Consider the following 20,875-nt stretch of genomic DNA (forward strand, 5'->3'; position numbering starts at 1 on the left):
GTGGTAATAACCATGATATTATCTTAAGTCGACCTATGAGGTGTTGTACCTCTTTAATGTTGTCGGGGCTTCTCATTCCAATGATTACTTGACATTTTTCTGGATTTGCTTCGATTCCCTTTTGGGTTAGCATAAATCCTAGAAATTTACCATCGTCCACCCCGAAGACACATTTATCCGAGTGAAGGCGCAAATTGTAAGCTCTTAAGGTCGAAGACACCTCGGCCAAATCTTGGGAATGTTGTGTTAAGGTGGGGGACATGACTACAATATCATCCACATACACTTTTACGCTCCTATCAATAAGGTGTTTGAAGACCTTATCCATTAGACGTTGATTACTAGCCCCGACATTCTTAACGCCAAAGGCCATGACCTTGTAATAATAGTTAGTTTCCTCCGTGATAAAAGTTATTTTAAGCATGTTTGACTCTGCCATTAGGATCTGATTGTATCCGGAATAGGAATCTAAGAAACTCAAGATTTTGTAGTTGGCAGCTTTGTCAAAAAGTTGGTCTATATGGGATAGAGGGTAGGCGTATGAGGAGTTTATATTTTTGCCCTCATTTAATATTTAATTTTGGGGATTTAATTGAATTTTTGTTCTTAAAAATTGATTTAATTGAGATTTTTTTATAATTGGGTTTATTGTGCATGAGATACAAAAACATGTTAAAAATTGATTAAAGTTTTATGACACCTTAAAGATAAATCAAAGAATACAAAATTATCAAAGTCACAAAAATACAAGTCTAGCATTGCATGAAGAAGGCAAGAAAAGCTTGAAAAAGTGAAGAAGTTTGGCTAAGCTAAGAAGAGGGAACGAGCAATAAAAATTGGACCTTACGGGTTTCTCTATGTTTTTCCAGAAAAAAGGCTTTGATAATTCATAAATATTCATGATAAAAGATAATTTGGGAAAAATATATTTTTAGATATTTTATTTGATGTTTTTAAATAATCTTATTTAATTATATCATAAAATATCAAAAGATAATAACTACTAAATCTTTTTAAATATGCAAGATCTTCTTAAATCTTTTAAGATCTCTATAACAAACAAATATATCTTGAAGATATTGTATTATTTAGAAGATAATTGGAGGAGGTTACAAATGATTGATTTGGGAAAAGTAATGCAAATATTAGTTGGTGATAATTTATCAAATATCTTTAAATAATTTATTTATTTAATTATATGAGATACTAATATTATCAACCAACTATATTTGTCAAACAGTCTATATCTCTCCAAATATTTTTAAATATTCATAATCACTATAAAGATAAATGATATTTATCTTTATCTTTATTTTAGAAGATATTTGAGAGATTTTAGTAACATAAAAGCCTAGTCCAAGTCCTATATAAAGAGACTAAGAGGAGATAGAAAGAGGAAGCTCGACATTTCGGAGTTTAGGAACCCTTTAGGGGGCCTAATTTCATCATCCATCTCTACTATCTCTTCTTCTATTTTTATTTTATTTTGCATTCCATGGAGGGTTAAGCTTCAAGGGTTAGTTCCACTGTAATTTCTTAACTGGATTATGAGGTTAGATGAATAAATTTGTTTATTCTTTTGATTCTTGTTGTTTCATCTATGCCTTTTGGTTCTTAATAGTAAAAGTACTGATTTTTACATTGTAACAAGTTGACACAGTGTTAAGTCTATATAACATAACAATCATATGAGTCCAAGGATTTTTAAATTTTAATTGATAAGTTACTTTAATTAAATTTAGAAATTTTCATATGATTGAATGGGGGTTTTTACTAATAATTGAGAAATTACTTTGATTAAAACTGAAAACCTTGATTAAAATTAATCAAAAGTTACTTTCGATAATTAGCTTTTTACTATATATAAGTTCTAAAAGAACAGACATGATTATTATTAGTAATATTTAATTAAGAAGTTATTGGTTAAATTTACTATGATTAATCTATAAAGTTCGTGCTTTTGATTGAGAAGTTACTTTGATTAATAGTGAGGACGCCAATAAATTAATTGAGAAGTTACATTGATTAATTTGAAATCTTAAACAAAAAATCAATAACAATAACCTTTAGGAAACCAATGATGAATCCTATTTTGAAAAAGCAGTGGAATCAACCTATTTTCTTACTATTGTTTTTATCTCTTTTCAATTCTATTTCTTTCTTTCATTTACCTTAATCCTCTTATAATTTGACTAACTCTTTTGTATAGTCTTTATAAGAACTAATTTGTTAAAAAGCAATTTTGTGTTCATTGGGAGACGACTTTTAGTTACTTTACCATTTCTATTTTGTTTACTACTTTCTAAATAATACTGAAGTTGTTATAAATAAGTAGTATTAATTTGATCGCGTCAACGATAATGTTATCAGCGTCCTTGGGGCACATTTTGTTTAAATCATTGTAATCCACACATATTTGCCATTTTTTGTTGAATTTTTCACAAGTATGACATTGGCGAGCCAGGTTGTGTAATGGGCTTCTTCGACGAACCCGACATCTAAGAGTTTGGCGGCTTCAACCTTAATCGCATGTCGTATTTCTGCTCTTAATTTCCTCTTCTTCAGTGACACGGGGTGGGCCTCATGGAAGATGATGAAGCAATCTTTGGGTCCCTGGGAGGTCCATGATTGTCCAGGCAAACATGTATGCCTTATACATCAAGGCTCAGCCCATTTTTTCTTCATCCTCTTCGACCATCGTGGATTCTACCATCAAACTTCTTCCTTCTGGGAGAGTAAATTCTTTCATTTCTCCCACTGGTTATATTCGTTCGTCACTCCCTATCCAGGGACCCAAGTCTTCACCTATCATGGTGGTTATGCTACCAGGTGTATGTTCCACATTATTGATTTTTAAGACAAGGCTCGAGAGCCATAAAGGTGCTATGTAACATTCACTTGCCACCTTTTGATCCTATGCATGGTGACTATGTCTTCGAATGCTGATGGGAACTTCATTACGGGGTGAAGGGTAGACACCATGGATCCCAATGTATTTAAGGAAGGTCTTCCCAATAAGATTTTGTAAGATGTGTTGGCTTCAATGACAAGGTACCGAATAGGTAACGTCTTTGTTTGGTTACCCATTATATTTATTAATGGGTGCAAATTCATTAAGATACAAATTCATCACCATTATATTTATTAAATTCATTTTATAAGATACAAATAATAACATGGAACAATTTGGTAGATTTAAATGATGTAATTTGCTATGATTTTGCTACGAATTAGCTAGGGATAAGTTGTTACAATTTGTTATGGATTAACTAGGGATTAGTTAGAGATAAAATCTACTACGAATTAGTTAGGGATAAAATTTGCTATGGAACAACTAGGGATAAAATTTGGTACGGATCAGCTAGGAATTAGTTAGGGATAAACTCTGCTACGAATTAGCTAGGGATAAAATCTGTTATGGATCATTTAGGGATAAAATTTTGCTACGAATCAACTAGGGATTACCTATGAATAAAATTTGCTATGAATCAACTAATGATTAGGTAAGGATAAAATTTGTTAGGGATTAATTAAGGATAAAATGTGTTACGGGTTAGCAAGAGATTTGTTGTGGATATTAACATGTTTTCTTTTAATTCATTATCGAGGCTTTAAATAGTGATTTGCTATGAAAATTGTGAGCAATAGTGAGGGAATAATTCCCTTGCTATTAGACATGTCAAAGTGAGCCAATCGGCTCACACGGGTTGGCTCACCACGAGCCGGGTTGAAAATGAGTGAACCAAACCCGGCTCACTTTCTGGTGAGCTAGAAATTTTGTAACCCGGCTCAACCCACCACGGGTTGGTGGGTTAAGTAGGTTGGCTTACCAACTCACCTAATTTTTTTTTTGTATTCAAATATTTAAATAAATTTTTAAGTAACCCATGAGATGACAATCATAGTAAAATCAAGAATCAATGTTTTGATCATGCTCACCACCAATATATGAAGAATTATTTCCAAGAAATTATCCATTAGTCTAAGAAAGCATGGCTAATATTACAAATTTTCTTTCATGCTATTCAACAAAATATAAATAAAAAACTATACATTTTTTTCATGCTAATTTAGAAAAAATTGTTTATAAGACGGTTGGTTACTTGAGTAATTTACTATAAATATTATAGTTAAAGATTAAAGTATCAACATATATATAACTTGACAATCAAATTAATTAAACATTCAAACTATTCAAATATAATTAAGCAACATTCTAGCATTTAAAAATATGAAATTGTGAACAAATATAATAGGAGTAGTAAATAATTATTAAAAAAAATTAAAAGAAAATTAAAAAAAATTGTAAAAAAATTGTAAAAAAATGTTGGTGGGTTAAGTGGGCCAACCCACCTTCAACCTGACTCGAACCCGTTTAACCCGTGGGTTAAGTAAGTCGGGTTGAGTTCAACCCACTTTTGAAAAAATTGAATTTTTCTCAACCCAACCCGGCTCGAACCCATGGTGAGCCGGGTTGACTCACAGGTTAAAACCCATTTTGACATCTCTACTCGCTATTTAGGCACCTATGATTTGTTTACGAAATAATCTATAACTAATCTCTCGCAAAATCATTTTGCGAGGGATTAACTAGGAATTATTTCATCGCAAATTCGTTATTTTCTTGTAATGACATAAATAAATATTTTCTATTTTTATATTATCTCATGATAGACAACTCTTTAAAATTGATTCCTTAACTTCAAAGAATTTGAAAAGAAAAAAGGTTATTTGACATCGGTTATCACCATTTGACAATCCTTTGTAGGGATAAAATTATCTAAACAAAAGTGAATTTTTGTAATTTTAAAGGAAATGAAAAAGAGAAAGAAAGGCATTGTAATTAATGTGAAATGAGAGTAAAAAACATTGGTGTCAAAATATCATTATTTCTTTTAAAATAAATGAAACTAAATAAAATTATTTTCAATTTTAATGTTTACAATAATTACTCAGATTAGTTATCTGGTCTCTCCACCATGTCAATATATAGTATCACATAAATAGTGCAATAAACACCTTCTTATTACCACTTATTGTAAAAAAAAAAAAAAAATCCAAGAATTATACATGCAAATGGTTTATCTTTTTTTAATTATCCTATTTTAGCTCCTTCAAATTCAACAACTTCAATTTTGAAGTACAGTTTGAGAAGCAACCACATTTGCAAGTAATTAACCTATTATATACACTGTCTCATGCATGGCATGGTTGTTATTATTCTCTCTTCTATCTGCTTTCTATTCTCCTTCGTTTTCAACTTCAGCTTCCATTTCTTGAACTTCAAGGATCTCAACTCTTCTGTTCATCTTCTTCTTTATCTTTATTGCAACATCAGCAGGTTCAAATCTGCCAAACACACATACCCTACGCTGCTGCTTCTCTATCAAATGGTTCTCTATTACTTCAATATCAAATAACAAAGTGGATGTTAAAACATTTCATCTTTTCTTTAGTAATAGCAAGACTTTAATATATGTGCATTACCAATCTAAAAATATCATGGATTTTAATTTGAAATTAATTGTTGTAAAGAAAAAAAAAAGTGGTGATACTTCAAGTTTGGTATAAATAAGTTTAAAAGAAAATCCTCGATTCTTTCAATTTTCAAAATTATATTTTCAATCCCTTATAAGAAATTAACAAAGAGTTAGTAAATTATGAAAAGTGGTAACTCTTAAGTATGGATAATAATTGGTTTTGGAGTTTGTTAATATATATTTAATCTCGTTATATTTTGAAAAATGTTGATATTGTAAATATAATTGATGGGCTACTGTTTGTTGGGTTAAATATGTTTTTGTCCTTCAATTTTTAGTGAAAATTAAAATTAGTCCTTCTTAAAAACTTGAATTAATTTAGTCCCTCGTCGTTTTTTAAGTTTATTTGACGTTTCAAACGTGTTTCTCAGGTAACATTAATGCGAAAATGTGTCATACGGTGTAAACAAACTAAAATATTATACTGAAATGTGTTTGAAATATCAAATAAATTTAATAAATTTTTGTTAAAATGACTAAATCGACGCATTTACATAGTTGAGAGACTAAATTGGTTCAAAGTTTCCAAGAGAGACTAATTGCAATTTTTACTAAAAGTTGAAGAACCAAAACCATATTTAATCCTTGTTTATTTTATCTTCTAAAATGAATCTTCTAAATTTAATTTAAAAGATAGAAAAAAATACTTTAAAGATTAAAAATATTGAAGCCTTGAAGTATAAAAGTCACCACACATGCTGAATGAATATATATTATTTAGTGATAATAATAAAAAAATGATAATTAATTTACAGCATTCATTTAAGTCATTTACCTTTCATCCGTAGAATGATTCTCCTTAATTTTCTGCAACAAGAATTGCAGTCGACGTTGATTCTCATGATCATGCAACAATACTGCATTTGTATAAACAACATTAAAAAACCAAGAAAACCACTTGACCTAAAAACTGAATAATTTTTTTGTGGGGTAAAACAAAAACTTACCTTTTCCGACATGGGGTGGGAATTGATGGAACCCACGATTGATTTTTACTTAGGATGAGCCAAAAGGCAAATGAAAAAGAAGTTTGTAGAGTGCAAAAGAATATGAAACATGAAATTATGAATATGATGGTGATCTTGGATCAACTTATATTCATATTCATATTCATTTTTATTGTGTATTTTTGTGATGGAATCTGATTCCACATGGAGTTGGACTAAGCTATATAAGGTAGTTGTTTGTGTTATAAGACCTTTTATCCTTCACTTTGCCTTTACACTTAATTCATTTGAAAACAACATGGCAAGGGGAAGCATCTCTTCATGCACATGCTTTGCATACCCTTTTGAACAATGCTAATAAAATCTCCAAAGAATCTCTTTATTTGTTTCCTAAGTTATTTGATAAACAGCATTAAAGCAACACCTCACATATAAACAAACTATACTTTTGTTGCCTTTTTTGTAGAAAGTTGTGACCTTTACCCAATCGCAAGGTGCTATTTATGACTTACACAAGTTATATATTTAAATGTACAAATAATATTGTTGACTTGTTTCAATATGTAAATTTAATGTGAGAGATTATATTATAAAAATCATCTAAATATAGAAACTATACAAACTATTAAATCTGGAAGTGCTTATATTTTTTAAAATTATCAAATGGTTTATGTTTTGATCTTAAGTCTATTGGGATAACACTCTTAGAATTATTTAGTGCATCTAAAGTATTATATGTAACTCAATCATCTTCTGATTTGGTTCTTAAAAGTGTTTCATATGGAAGAAAATGTCTAAGATGATTGTAAAAGGAAAATCTATTTAAATTATCATATTTGGGAAGGAAAACTCTTTTAGCCATCAAGTGGAGATTTGCTCTGATACCTTAATAGTCTTACATTACTTAAGAGTCAAGATCAAAAGTAATTTAAAAATTTGAGGTCAGAACATTAACAATATTTGTGCGAAAGAAAACTTCCTTAATCTTTGAATTAGAGTTTCTTTCGATACACTCAATAATCTCACATTATTTAAGAGTCGAACTCAAACATAATTTTTAAATACATTTTCCTCCTCCAACCTTTTTATGTAACTTTTAATAAAAGAAAACTCTAACAAGATTTCCAAACTCCAAATGAGACAATATCTAATAATACTAAATCATCATCATTATGTTTTTTTAATCCACTGAAATTTCTTTTCATACCAAAATCTTAACCAAACTGTGAACACCAACAATACATTGATTCTAACCAAATCGATTCAAGAAATTAGTAATATATGCTAATATTGTATAAAGGCACATGCACATGAACAAGGTACGCAAAAAGGATGATTATTCTAAAAGAAAAAAAACGATTTAAGCTTTATGTGACCTAATTTCAACCCACAAGACAGAAAAAAGTATTAGAATAAAAAGTTGAATGAGGTCCTATTTGAATAAAAAATTAGTGATAATTTCTATACATTTAATAAAGAAATCGCAATCAGATTGAGTGATGAATACACTTCATCTGTGTCAAACTCATTATGCAATCAGCAAAGTAATTGAATCATGAACCCACAAATTTTTATCTGTACATTGTGAAATGAATCTACAAAAATATTATGAATATTTGTTCAAGCACCGGGAAGAACGAAAGATCCGTTTGATGATGGCAATTTTGGGGAGTGAATTCTTGTTGATCTGAGTAATTTGTCGAGTGCTAACTTTCCCCATAGATGCTGATTTGAAAGTAAGTGTCACTTTCTTTTCCAAAACATTAATCACTACGGACTCTGTTTCTGCTGAAGAACAAAAAAAACCTATCAAGTGTTAGTTAGAACCATAATTATTTATAAGAATTTAACAATTAAAAAGTATATTTAATTTTTCAATTATAAAACTTTTACTTAGTAGTATTGATTCAACACTTGGATAAAAAGTTAATTTTAAAAGTTATAAGTATGAAATTATTGTATTGTTTGATAATATAATGAAAATATAATGGTAGGTATAAACTTATTAGAAATTACGATAAGAATAATCTTTTTGTGATTAATCTGTTAGGGAATTGATGACAATTTTCGGGGTTTTTTTTTACCAGGCAATTCAGTTGGCCTAATTACGGGAATAGGCATTATTTTAAAAAATTACAATTATAGGCAAAATGTGTGGGGCTTGATATTTTCTCATGAAGAAATCGTTAGGTCCCATGCGTTTTTGGGTCAAATATGGTCAATGGATGAAATCGTGTGGGAGGACGACTTTAAATAAGAAATTGTGGGGGGTAGCACGTTTTCACTTGAAATCGTGCAGGGGGAACGTTTTTCTATTTGTAATCGATTACCTTCCTATGTAATCGATTACTGCATGCGTTGCAGTATTTCTGGGTTTAATGTAATCGATTACATAGGTATTATAATCAATTACAGTCGCAATTTAAAAAAAAAAAGTTTGATTAAATTTGAATTGGATTCAAAGGCAATCATAATAATTTTTATTGATTTTATAGAGTTTTATCGTCCATCAGAGAATAAAGTATATGAAATTGTAGTGGATGAACGCATAACATATGGTAGTCATAAGATTTATTTATGTAATTGAAAAGTAAATTCATTGAAATTAAAAATGAACAAATTATTGGTGAAATGGGCATTGGCTCCTATGATGACCCTCAGTCTGAAAATAAGAACATTTTATTGGTTTCTCTGTAATCAGTTGATCCATTTTGTTATGGATCCTTGTCGTTGTTGGTCATTTGAAAGCCTTGCACCTAGTTTGTGGGTCTTGAATGAAATTAGGACTTGTATATGTTGACCAACAGTCCTCATTTCGTAGTGGGTGAAATTGGACTTGATAAGCCTTATTTATGTAATTAAGGTTGTAAACTAGATCAATAAAATTTGTAAGTGGCATATGAGCAAAAGAACAAACAGTTATGACGTGATGACACGATAGCCGACTAGCTTGGAAGTGACCACAATCACACCACCAATCATTTAATCTGACAGTGAATGAGATTTGTTTTTGCTATATTGATAGGGGGTCGATATCTCTTGCACCTCGAATTCATAATTATCTCGATCGTAGCGTTGAACATGACAATATGCGAATTTTTAGTGATTTTGTTGGAGCAAAGCAATGACGTCTTCTAGATATTGATGACCAGCTCTTAACATAGAGTATGCCTTCAAGCCACGTTCAACAAACCAAGCATTTATGTTTTGAAATGTTATTTTTAATAGTGCACAAATAGGTAATGATCGAGCCCCCTTAAGCATAGAGTTCATGCACTCCGCCAAGTTTGTTGTCATGCGGGTGTACCTCCGCCCCCCATCATAAGCCTGAGACTAGTTATGTAAGGGGATTTTATCAATTCAAGCTACTCCTTGCTGGAATTGGGACCTCATAGCTGAAAGTTTTGCTTGCATTGTAGGTTATTTTACTTCGTAAGCTGTGAAAAAGAAATATAAAATTAAATGAAATAATTTTTCGTTTGAAGGGAAAAATTTATGCATGTGGAATGTAAGGTTAGGAAAATGTCGTACTCAAGTTAAGGAAATCTTTCTTGAGATCTGCATTTTTGAACCTGTTGTTGAAGTTGGAAGCCAAATAACGTATGCAGTAGACAGAGTGAAGATTGTCTGATTCCCAGTCAACTTCTTTCGAGCGTAAGGCTGACAAAATGTCCTTGCCTCTATTAGTAATTAGGCATAGATTTGGTTGAGGAGTTACGTGCTCTCGTAGTAGTTGAAAAAACCAAAGCAATGTCTCTTTTGTCTCACCTTCTACTATTGCAAATGCCAAAGGAAATATGTTTCTATTTCCATCCTAAGCAATTGTAGTTAGCAAGGTGACATGATATCTGCCTATTAAAAAAGTTCCATCGACTTGAACAACAGGTTTAGAATACTTAAAACCTTCAATGCATGGTCCAAATGCCCAGAAGCAACGTTCCATAATGTATTTGGATGTCGCATCCTCAACATCAACATTAACTGGAGGACCAGAAAGTTGGAAAATTGTCCCAGGATTTGTCTGTTGGGTAGGTTGTAACCATCTGGGAACTTCATTATAAGATTGGTCCCAATAGCCATACTCCATGGTAATTGTTTTTTCTTTCGCTATCCATGGTCTTCTATATCTCACCGTATATCCGTAACGACTTTTTATGTCTACGACCAAGCTTTTGATGTGAATGATTGGGTTTGTCAGGACCAAATGAAAAACAATGGAAGCAATTTGAGTGGAATCCAGATTGCAGTGATCCTGTGAAATTAAAGTAGAGAAACATGTATGTCTAACGTCAATGAACTTGATTTCCTAATGATGTCTGATTTTACTGTTACAAGCCCTCAAACACCATTGACATCCATCATTGTAATGGATGCATCATGCAACGTAAAGATGGGGTTTCGATTCTAAAACATTGAAGCTATATCCATTGGTGATGTGATCATGTTTTATTGAAGACATTGTTATCTCTTTTGAATCGAAGTGCATCTGTTCCCGCAGTTCGACTTCCCCATATGGATTGTAATCCATAGTAGGGACTGGAACAATTTCTTGATCGTGTGGATTGTCTTTATCAAAATCATCAGAAGTAAACCCGTCCACGATGTCTGGAATGACAGGCTTGTCTTCGATTGGATTAGACGAAGAAGATACTCCATAATTCCATGAACTCATTATTTTAACGTTGGTATGGAAATGTATTGTAAGAGGTTTGAGATGTGAAGCGAGTGGTGTATGCAAAGAAAAATTGGTACAAAACAAATGGTGGTGTTATTGTATATAAAAGGACTTGAAGGAGGTTGATATAGCATTATTTACGAAAAGCGTACGAGTATCCGGAACCGAAATAATGGGTTGGGGTGCGAATAGGAAAAAAAATTAAAACCTAAAAACGTGCTACCCCAAAACGTTTTCACTTTGAAAACGCCCAGCCCCCACACGTTTTCATATGGAAAACTTCACCCCATACGTTTTCTACTAGAAAACGTCTACCCCCTCACATTTTCTAATTTGAAAACGTTTGGTCCCAAGACGTTTTGTAAATGAAAAACGTTGGGCCCCTGCGTTTTCTTCTTACATGTTTATATTCCCATGCTTCAATGTGATTCCATGCACGTCTGCTGCACCATTTCTACTTCAAAGCTGCCATATTATTATTCCAAATTCACATTTCTTCACACATGTTATTCAAAATTCATGCTTGCTTTTATTCTCTTCCTCTGTATTCACATTACCTGCAACATTGAGAATTATGATGGGAATCTTTCAGACCACTATTATTGAAGAAAAAGTTATGTGCGGTCAAGAGAAGAAGGCGTGTGGGGGTATGCATGCACGGTAGAGTAGAATAGGTAGTCATGAGTGAGAGAAGTTATGCTTTACGTGAGAGAAAGAGAGAAAAGAAAAAAAATGTACCCATGTGAATGAATAGTTGATATAGTTGTTTAAATAGGCATGGTTGGTGCAGCACTAACTTCACATCAAAGAAGGCTTCATATCTTTGCATTTGTATTTGGAATTGCAGCACAATAACAAAAAATTCTCACTCGTCAATCTCACAGGTTTGGTCAAATTTATGAATTTATTTTTGTGTATGATTCTTATTGATTAAGTTTAAAAGATATTTTGTTAATGTTTTCATCTTCTTTTACGTAGTTCATTGTGACTGAAAATAACAACCTTCCAACAAACATGTCAGTCTTGCATCATCACGACGACCACATCACAAACCAGATTTGGGAATGAAACGAGAAAGTGCTACAGCCAAGACGCCATTCAATCTGGATTTTGAAACATACAGATCTGATTGACCATAGGGTTAGAATGTTAATTGATCAAACTGGTTTTGGCCACGTTTTGAAAGTTGATAATATGGAGATTAACCACCTCATGGTAACAGTGCTTTGTGAAAGGTGAAGAATTGAAACTCACACCTTCCACATACCACTAGGTGAAACAAATGTCACCCTGGAGGATGTTTCACTCCAATTGGGGGTGCCAATAGATGGCGAACTCGTTACCGATTCTAGTTCTGGAAACCTGTTGAAATTGTGCCAAGAATTATTAGGGGACATTCCACCCGAAAATATGTTCACAGGGAAATTGATAAAGTTGTCATGGCTAAATAGCAAATTTCGGGAATTACCAACGGACGCCAACCTAGGAACAATTGGACAGTATGCACGCGCTCACATCTTGATACTAATTGGCAGTATGTTGATGCCAGATACATCAGCTAGTCTCGTGCATTTTATGTATTTGCCATTGTTAAGAGACTTGGCTCATGTTTCAAACTTTAGTTGGGGATCCGCAGTGTTGGCATGTTTGTATCGTGCATTGGATTACGGTACTAAGCTTCAACAAGACAACATTGGTGGATGCATGTTACTGTTGTAGTGTTGGGCGTGGGAGAGATTCTCATGTATCTCTTCAGAAATACAAACACTCACGGATGACGAGATTGTGACTGGCCTTGCATTCCCCCTAAGCGTGAGGTCGTGTCGACAAACACGTTTTGTCTTCCATGACCAAACAACTGTGGTTTAGTTCCGCAAAAACTTTGATAAAATTCAACCAAAACAGGTTCATTATCACCAGTGCACTACTAATTTATTTGTACAAATTCGCTTTGTACAAATTAGTAGTGCACTGGTGATAATGAATCTGTTTTGGTTGAATTTTATCAATTTTTTTCCGGAACACAACCACGGTTATTTGGTCATGGAAGACAGAACGTCTTTGTCGACACCACCTCATGCTTAGGGGGAACGCAAGGCCAGTCACAATCTCGTCATCCGTGAGTGTTTGTATTTCTGGAGAGATACATGAGGATCTCTCCCACGCCCAACACTGCAACAGTAACATACATCTACCAATGTTATCTTGTTGAAACTTAATATCATGATCTAGTGTATGATACAAACATGTCAACACTACGAATCTTCAACTAAAGTTTGAAACATGAGCCAAATATCTTAACAATGGCAAATACATAAAATGCACGAGACTAGCTTATGTATCTGGCATCAACATAGTGTCAATTAGTATCAAGATGTGAGCGCGTGCATACTGTCCAATTGTTCCTAGGTTGGCGTCCGCTGGTAATTCCCAGAATCTGCTATTTAGCCACGACAACTTTATCCGGTTCCCTATGAACATATTTTCGGGTGGAATGTCCCCCAATAATTCTTGGCACAATTCCAGCAGGTTTCCAAAACTAGAACCGGTGACGAGTTCGCCATCTATTGGAACCCCCAATTGGAGTGAAACATCCTCCAGGGTGACATTTGTTTCGCCTAGTGGCACGTGGAAGGTGTGAGTTTCAATCCTCCACCTTTCACAAAGTACTGTTACCATGAGGTTGTTAATGTTCATGTTATCAACTTTCAAAACGTGGCCAAAACTAGTTTGATCAATTAACATTCTGACTCTAGGGTCAATCAAATCTGTATGTTTCAAAATCCAGATTGAATGGTGTCATGGCCGGAGCACTCTCTCGTTTCCTTCCCAAATCTGGTTCGTGATGTGGTCGTCTTATTGACGCAAGACTGACATGTTTGTTGGAAGGTTGTTGTTTTTAGCCATAATGAACTACGTAAAAGAAGATGAAAACATTAACAGAATATCTTTTAAACTTAATCAATAAGAAATCATACACAAAAATAAATTCATAAATTTGACCGACATGTTTGTTAGAAGGTTGTTGTTTTTAGCCATAATGAACTACGTAAAAGAAGATGAAAACATTAACAGAATATCTTTTAAACTTAATCAATAAGAAATCATACACAAAAATAAATTCATTAATTTAATCGAACCTATAAGATTGATGGGTGAGAATATTTTGATGTTGTGCTGCAATTCCAACTACAAATGCAAAGATATGAAGCCTTCTTTGATGTGAAGTCAGTGTTGCACCAACCATGCCTATTTAAACAACTATATCAACTATTCATTCACATGGGTACCTTTTTTTCTTTTCTCTCTTTCTCTCACGTAAAGCATAACTTCTCTCACTCATGACTACCTATTCTACTCTACCCCGCATGCATACCACCACATGCCTTCTTCTCTTGACCACAAATAGCTTTTTCTTCAATAATAGTGGTCTGAAAGATTCTCATAACAATTCTCAATGTTGCAGGTAACATGAATGTAGAGGAAGAGAATCAAAGCAAGCATGGATTATGAATAGCATTGTATGAAGAAGCGTGAATTTAAAATAGTAATATGGCAGCTTTAAAGCAGAAATGGTGCAGCAAACGTGTAGGGAATCACATTGAAGCATGGGAATATAAATATGTAAGAAGAAAACATAAGGGGCCCAATGTTTTTCATTTACAAAACGTCTTGGGGACAAACGTTTTCAAATTAGAAAATGTGAGGGGGTAGACGTTTTCTAGTAGAAAACGTATGGAGTGACGTTTTCCATATGAAAACGTGTGGGGGCTAGGCGTTTTCAAAGTGAAAACGTTTTGGGGTAGCATGTTTTTAGGTTTTAAATTTTTTTTCCTATTCGCACCCCCAACCCATTTATTTCGGTTCCGGATACTCATACGCTTTTCATAAATAATGATATGTCAACCTCCTTCAAGTCCTTATATATACAATAACACCACCATTTGTTTTTGTACCAATTTTTCTCTGCATACACTGCTCGCTTCACATCTCAAACCTCTTACAATACATTTCCATACCAACGTTAACATAATGAGTTCATGGAATTATGGAGCATCTTCTTCGTCTAATCCAATCGAAGACGAGTCTGTCATTCCAGACATCGTGGATGAGTTTACTTCTGATGATTTTAATGAAGACAATCCACACGATCAAGAAATTGTTTCGGTCCCTACTATGGATTACAATCCATATAGGGAAGTCGAACTGCGGGAATGGATGCACTTCGATTCAAAAGAGGCAACAATGTCTGCAATAAAACATTATCACATCACCAATGGATATAGCTTCAATGTTGTAGAATCAAAACCTCATCTTTACGTTGCACAATGCATCCATTACAACAATGGATGTCAATGACGTTTAAGGGCTAGTTACAGTAAAATCAGACATCATTGGGTAATTAAGTACATTGTCGGTAGACATACATGTTTCTTTACATTAATTTCACAGGATCACTACAATCTGGATTCCACTCAAATTGCTTCCATTGTTTTTCATTTGGTCTGGACAAACCCAAGCATTCACATCAAAAGCTTGGTCGCAGACATAAAAAGTCGTTACGGATATAGGGTGACATATAGAAGACCATGGATAGTGAAGGGAAAAGCAATTACCATGGAGTATGACGATTGGGACCAATCTTATAATGAAGTTCCCAAATGGTTACAAGCTGCCCAACAGACTAATCCAAGGGCAATTTTCCAACTTTCTGGTCCTCTAGTTAGTGTTGATGGTGAGGATGCGACATCCAAATACATTATGGAACGTTTCTTTTGGGCATTTGGACCATGCATTGAAGGTTTTAAGTATTGTAAACTTGTTGTTCAAGTCGATAGAACATTTTTAATAGGCAAATATCATGCCACCTTGCTAATTACAATTGCTTAGGATGGAAATAGAAACATATTTCCTTTGGCATTTGCAATAGTAGAAGGTGAGACAAAAAAGGCATTGATTTAGTTTTTTCAACTACTACGAGAGCATGTAACTCCTCAACCAAATCTATGCCTAATTACTAATAGAGGCAAGGACATTTTTTCAGCCCTACGCTCGGAAGAAGTTGACTGGGAATCAGACAATCTTCACTTTGTCTACTGCATACGCCATCTGGCTTCCAACTTCAACAACAGGTTCAAAAATATGGATCTCAAGAAAGATTTCCTTAACTTGAGTACGACATTTTTCTAACCTTACATTCCACAAACATAAATTTTTTTCCTTCAAATGAAATATTATTTCATTTTATTTTATATTTCTTTTTCACAGCTTACGAAGTAAAACAACCTACAATGCAAGCAAAACTTTCATCTATGAGGTCCCAATTCCCACAAGCAGTAGCTTGGATTGATAAAATCCCCTTACATAAGTGGTCTCAGGCTTATGATGGGGGCTGGAGGTACACCCACATGACAACAAACTTGGCGGAGTGCATGAACTATGTGCTTAAGGGGGCTCGATCATTACCTATCTATGCACTATTGAAAATAACATTTCAAAACATAAATGCTTGGTTTGTTGAACGTGGCTTGAAGGTAGACTTTATTTTAAGAGTTGGTCATCAATATCCAGAAGACGCCACTACCTTGCTCCAACAAAATCACCAGAAATCTGCATATTGTCATGTTCAACGCTACGATCAAGATAATTATGAATTCGAGGTGCAAGAGATATCTACCCCTCATCAATATCGGCCAAAACCAATCTCATTCACTGTCAGATTAAATGATTGGTGTTGTGATTGTGGTCACTTCCAAACTAGTCGGCTACCGTGTCATCACGTCATAGCTGTTTGTTCTTTTTCTCATATGCCACTTACAAATTTTATCGATCTAGTTTACAGCCTTGATTACATAAATAAGGCTTATCAAGTCTAATTTCACCCACTGCGAAATGAGGACTATTGGTCAACATATACAGGTCCTAACGACCAACAACGACAAGGATCCATAACGAAATGAATCAACAGATTACGGATAAACCAAAAAAATGTTCTTATTGTCGCACTGAGGGTCATCAGAGGGGCCAATGCCCATTTCGCCAATAATTTGTTCATTTTTAATTTCAATGAATTTACTTTTCAATTACATAAATAAGGCTTATGACATTACCATATCTTATGTGTTCATCCACTACAATTTAATATACTTTATTCTTTGATGGATGATAAAACTCTATAAAATCAATAAAAATTATTATGATTGCCTTTGTATCCAATTCGAATTTAATCAACTTTTTAAAAAAAAAAAATTGCAACAGTAATCGATTACAATACCTATGTAATCGATTACATTTAACCTAGAAACATTGCACTCATTCTGTAATCGATTACAATATATTTGTAATCGATTACATAAAATCCAGAAAAACTGCAACGCATGCAGTAATCGATTACATAGGAAGGTAATCAATTACAAATAGAAAAATGTTCCCCCTGCAATTTCAAGTGAAAACGTGTTGCCCCCACGATTTCTTATTTAAAGTCTTCCACCCCCCACACAATTTCATCCATTGACCATATTTGACCCAAAAACGCATGGAGACCTAACGATTTCTTCATGAGAAAACATCCAGTCCCCACACATTTTGCCTATAATTGTAATTTTTTTAAAAATGCTTATTCCCCTAATTAGGCCAACTGAATTGTCCAGTAAAAAAACCCAATCTTAAATAGAGTCTTTCAACTATGCTTTTTCAAATCACAATACTAGAACTTTTAAGACATTGTTCAACGCTGTGAAAAAAAATTGTGGAAGTAAAAAAGAAAAAAGATAAATAAGTGACAAATGATAGAAAAAGAAGAAAAGTGTAAAATTTAAATGATTATGCATTTGGTTTAAAAGAAAATAACAGAATCAGTGAAAAATTATTCATATGCACTTTTTATTTCTCACTTTTTTGTTTCTCAATTATTACCCCTCATCATTTATCTCCTTTACAATGTTCCGTGTGACTTCATAAGGACTTTTACGCTCTATTATATATAAGATTTAATTAGAAATTTAATCTTTATATTTAAATTTATGATTTATTTGGTTCTTATAATTTTTTTTTTTACTCAATTGTGTTCCAGTACTTTATTTTATTCAATTGAGTAATATTATTGTTTAAATAAAGTTAATGTGATTTCTTCTCTTATATTAGACTTGACTTTGTTTGAAAGGTGTCGTGTGTTAAAATTTGAATCATCTTTTATCTTAGAATGAATCATGTGTCAATATCAGATGTTTAAGATAAAAGATGATGTACATTTTAACACAAATCAAATCCAAATTTTAACAAGTGATCTTTTCAAACGATGACAATGCCAATTTAACAGAAAATACCATATTTTTTTTTAAAACTGTAAAGACTCAATTGAATTTGCTTTTAAAAATGTAAAACTCAAATATAAAGACCAAAATAAATCAAACATCTAAATATAGAAATTAAATTACTAATTAAACTTATCTTAAGTCATTTCAACTATGTTTACATATTTCTTTTCACAAATCTTCTCTCTGATATTATTTTTCACTCTCTTAACCTTTCAAAATCCACCTATAAACACTAATTTAGATATTTTAAAATATATTAAAAATTAATATTAAGATGAGTATATTTTGAAAGTTAAATAGAGAGATAACACTAAAAATCCAACAAAAGTCTAAATTCTTTTTTTAAGTCATTCAAATTCATCCTAAGAGAATTGAGTTGAGCATTACTTATCCTAAGATAATCGAGTTGAGCATTACTGAGAACCAACATTTTGTTGATGTAGAAGAACAGAAATATAAAAACAAAAAAAAATGAAATTCTATTATTTAATGTTTAGGTGAATTATGGTAGTAGACTAAACCATAAGCATGTGATGGTTTTGTTGTTTCTTGTGTCTTCATACCCAAAACTGACTTTATGACTCAGGTGAGACAGTGAAGGGTAATATCAAAACTACATAGAAGATATCAAATACCCAATTAACAATACCACGGGTAGTTGAGAGAACCAAGAGCTTCCACAAGAATCAAGAACACAAGATTCCAAAGGTGGAGTTAATAAGAAGTAAATAAGAATTATAAATACAGTACGAATTAAATTAAATTAAAAAAAATATTATGACTATGATTTTTTTATTTTCATTTTTTACTTCTTAATTTGATTCAGTATAAATCATGAATTAATATATTATTATTTTTTAAAAAAAAAATACATTAATTAATAGAAAACACTAATAAATTACGTCAATACATAAAAAATAAATCAACAAAATAGAAATTATAGTATTATTTTCCTTAAATAAAATTACTCTCTCACGTATACTTCCAAAACATGCCAGACTATACCTAGGTGGAAACCAAGAAGGACCACCTCTTATGATGTCTGTCTCTCTCTCTCTCTCTCTTCTCTCGTTTCCTCAAGGGAATCAATTCTCCTGTTCTTCCTATGGAAGTTTTCTCTATGGAATCAATAAAAATATAAAAAAAATAATAATAATGTTTTCCCCTTCAAAATCAACCAAAATTTTTCTCTTGCCAAACATCTACAACTAACTAAACTCCCTCTTAAAAGGAACAGTTCTAAAAACATAACAAAAGAGCTTACCATTCATTTTTGCAATAATATCAGAAACCCTTCTCTGGCACTTTTCACATTGCATGTCTGCAGAGAGAACAAGCTCTTGAACCTGCTTCAACCATATCAAACCATCACCTAAAAACTCCACAAATCCAAGGCCAAAAGTAAAAACTACACAAACCTGAGGCATGGACAAGGACTCCATAGAAGCTAGACTAGTTCCACTCCCACCAAGAGGAAAACCCTTTGATTTTTTCACACCAATAACTTTTTCAACCTCCTTTTTAGCACCATCTTCAAAACCCATACCTGTGATTAGGTGTGCAACAGATTCATACAGGAACAAGACCTCATAAACATATAAATATTTAACAGGTTTGCAGCATCAATCCCATCCTGTGGAGAAAACGATCTATGAACAGCTTCTATTGCAGTGATGGAGCTACCCCATCTCAATCGTTAAGTAGTTGGTTGAAAAAGAATAAAATTTAAAAAAAAAATTGTACAGAGCATAATGGCACAGTATGGTAAAGTGAAAAAGGTTGTATGCCAAATTGACAGAGATTGTTCTTTCAGTAACGTGCACAAACAGCCCCACATAGTGCTTCATTTTTTATTTTTTTTTTCTTCACGATAATTATTCCCTCAAGCTTGCTTATTAAACCAGGTTGTATGCTAATTCAATGAATCAATTAAACTAATAGTGTTTAAGGGGGCTCTTGGCTCAGCATCAAGAAAGCGACTAAGCAAAAAACCAAGCCACTCTACTGTCGATGGTACTATGATGCCCGTGTCTTAAACAAAAGCTAAATTACTTTTTTTTTTAAATGTTAAATTATTTCTTTAGTTTTTTTTTATTTGTAAGAACATAAAAGCTTTGGATAATTATTATGTTAAAAAAACCTAAATAAACAATAAAGTTTAATTAAGTTAATTTTTTTAGTCTTTACAGTAATCAAGATCATTTAAAATTTTGCTTGTGAAAGGTCCATCATCATTTTTTATTCTATTACGGTGAATAAATACAACCGCTATTCCGAATAGAGTTAATGTTTCAAAGATTTTATCATATATAATCAATCAAGTTTGAATCGCATTGATACACTAGTCTTTTATTTGTGACTTCCCTGATCTCTTATTTTTAAGACATGTAATTATTT

The 20,875-nt window shown here is 32.7% G+C and overlaps 2 protein-coding genes across 5 annotated transcripts; both read right to left on the minus strand.

Annotated features, from left to right (window-relative positions):
* Positions 1-4,992: 4,992 nt before the first annotated feature.
* On the minus strand, positions 4,993-6,688 carry LOC114166505. Its single transcript, XM_028051250.1, has 3 exons — positions 6,488-6,688; positions 6,316-6,397; positions 4,993-5,404 (listed from the first exon to the last, which is right to left on the minus strand). The coding sequence occupies exons 1-3, from the start codon at positions 6,497-6,499 to the stop codon at positions 5,241-5,243; spliced, it is 258 nt and encodes an 85-aa protein (XP_027907051.1). The 5' UTR covers positions 6,500-6,688; the 3' UTR covers positions 4,993-5,240.
* Positions 6,689-7,922: 1,234 nt separating this feature from the next.
* On the minus strand, positions 7,923-20,280 carry LOC114166477. 4 transcript variants are annotated; one of them, XM_028051217.1, is made up of 3 exons: positions 19,897-20,280; positions 19,743-19,824; positions 7,923-8,293 (listed from the first exon to the last, which is right to left on the minus strand). In XM_028051217.1, exons 1-3 carry the CDS (start codon positions 20,020-20,022, stop codon positions 8,094-8,096), a joined length of 408 nt encoding a protein of 135 aa, XP_027907018.1. In that variant the 5' UTR covers positions 20,023-20,280; the 3' UTR covers positions 7,923-8,093. The 4 variants fall into 4 exon arrangements, with proteins under 4 accessions (XP_027907018.1, XP_027907032.1, XP_027907026.1 ...); XM_028051231.1 differs by having other exon boundaries at positions 7,923-8,272; positions 19,897-20,274; XM_028051225.1 differs by having other exon boundaries at positions 7,923-8,275; positions 19,897-20,264.
* Positions 20,281-20,875: the final 595 nt, after the last annotated feature.

Source organism: Vigna unguiculata, chromosome 2 (assembly GCF_004118075.2).
Source record: "Vigna unguiculata cultivar IT97K-499-35 chromosome 2, ASM411807v1, whole genome shotgun sequence".
Taxonomy (NCBI): Eukaryota; Viridiplantae; Streptophyta; class Magnoliopsida; order Fabales; family Fabaceae; genus Vigna; species Vigna unguiculata.

Excerpts from the sequence above, each read along its gene's own strand:
- LOC114166505 (XM_028051250.1), bottom strand. Across the intron at positions 5,405-6,315 it reads AATCATTCTACGGATGAAAG|TAATAGAGAACCATTTGATA; the intron begins GTAAATGACTTA and ends TTGATATTGAAG.
- LOC114166477 (XM_028051217.1), bottom strand. The coding sequence starts at position 20,022 with ATGGGTTTTGAAGATGGTGCTAAAAAGGAGGTTGAAAAAGTTATTGGT. Across the intron at positions 19,825-19,896 it reads AGTCCTTGTCCATGCCTCAG|GTTCAAGAGCTTGTTCTCTC; the intron begins GTTTGTGTAGTT and ends TGGTTGAAGCAG. Across the intron at positions 8,294-19,742 it reads TATTATTGCAAAAATGAATG|GTTTTTTTTGTTCTTCAGCA; the intron begins GTAAGCTCTTTT and ends AACACTTGATAG.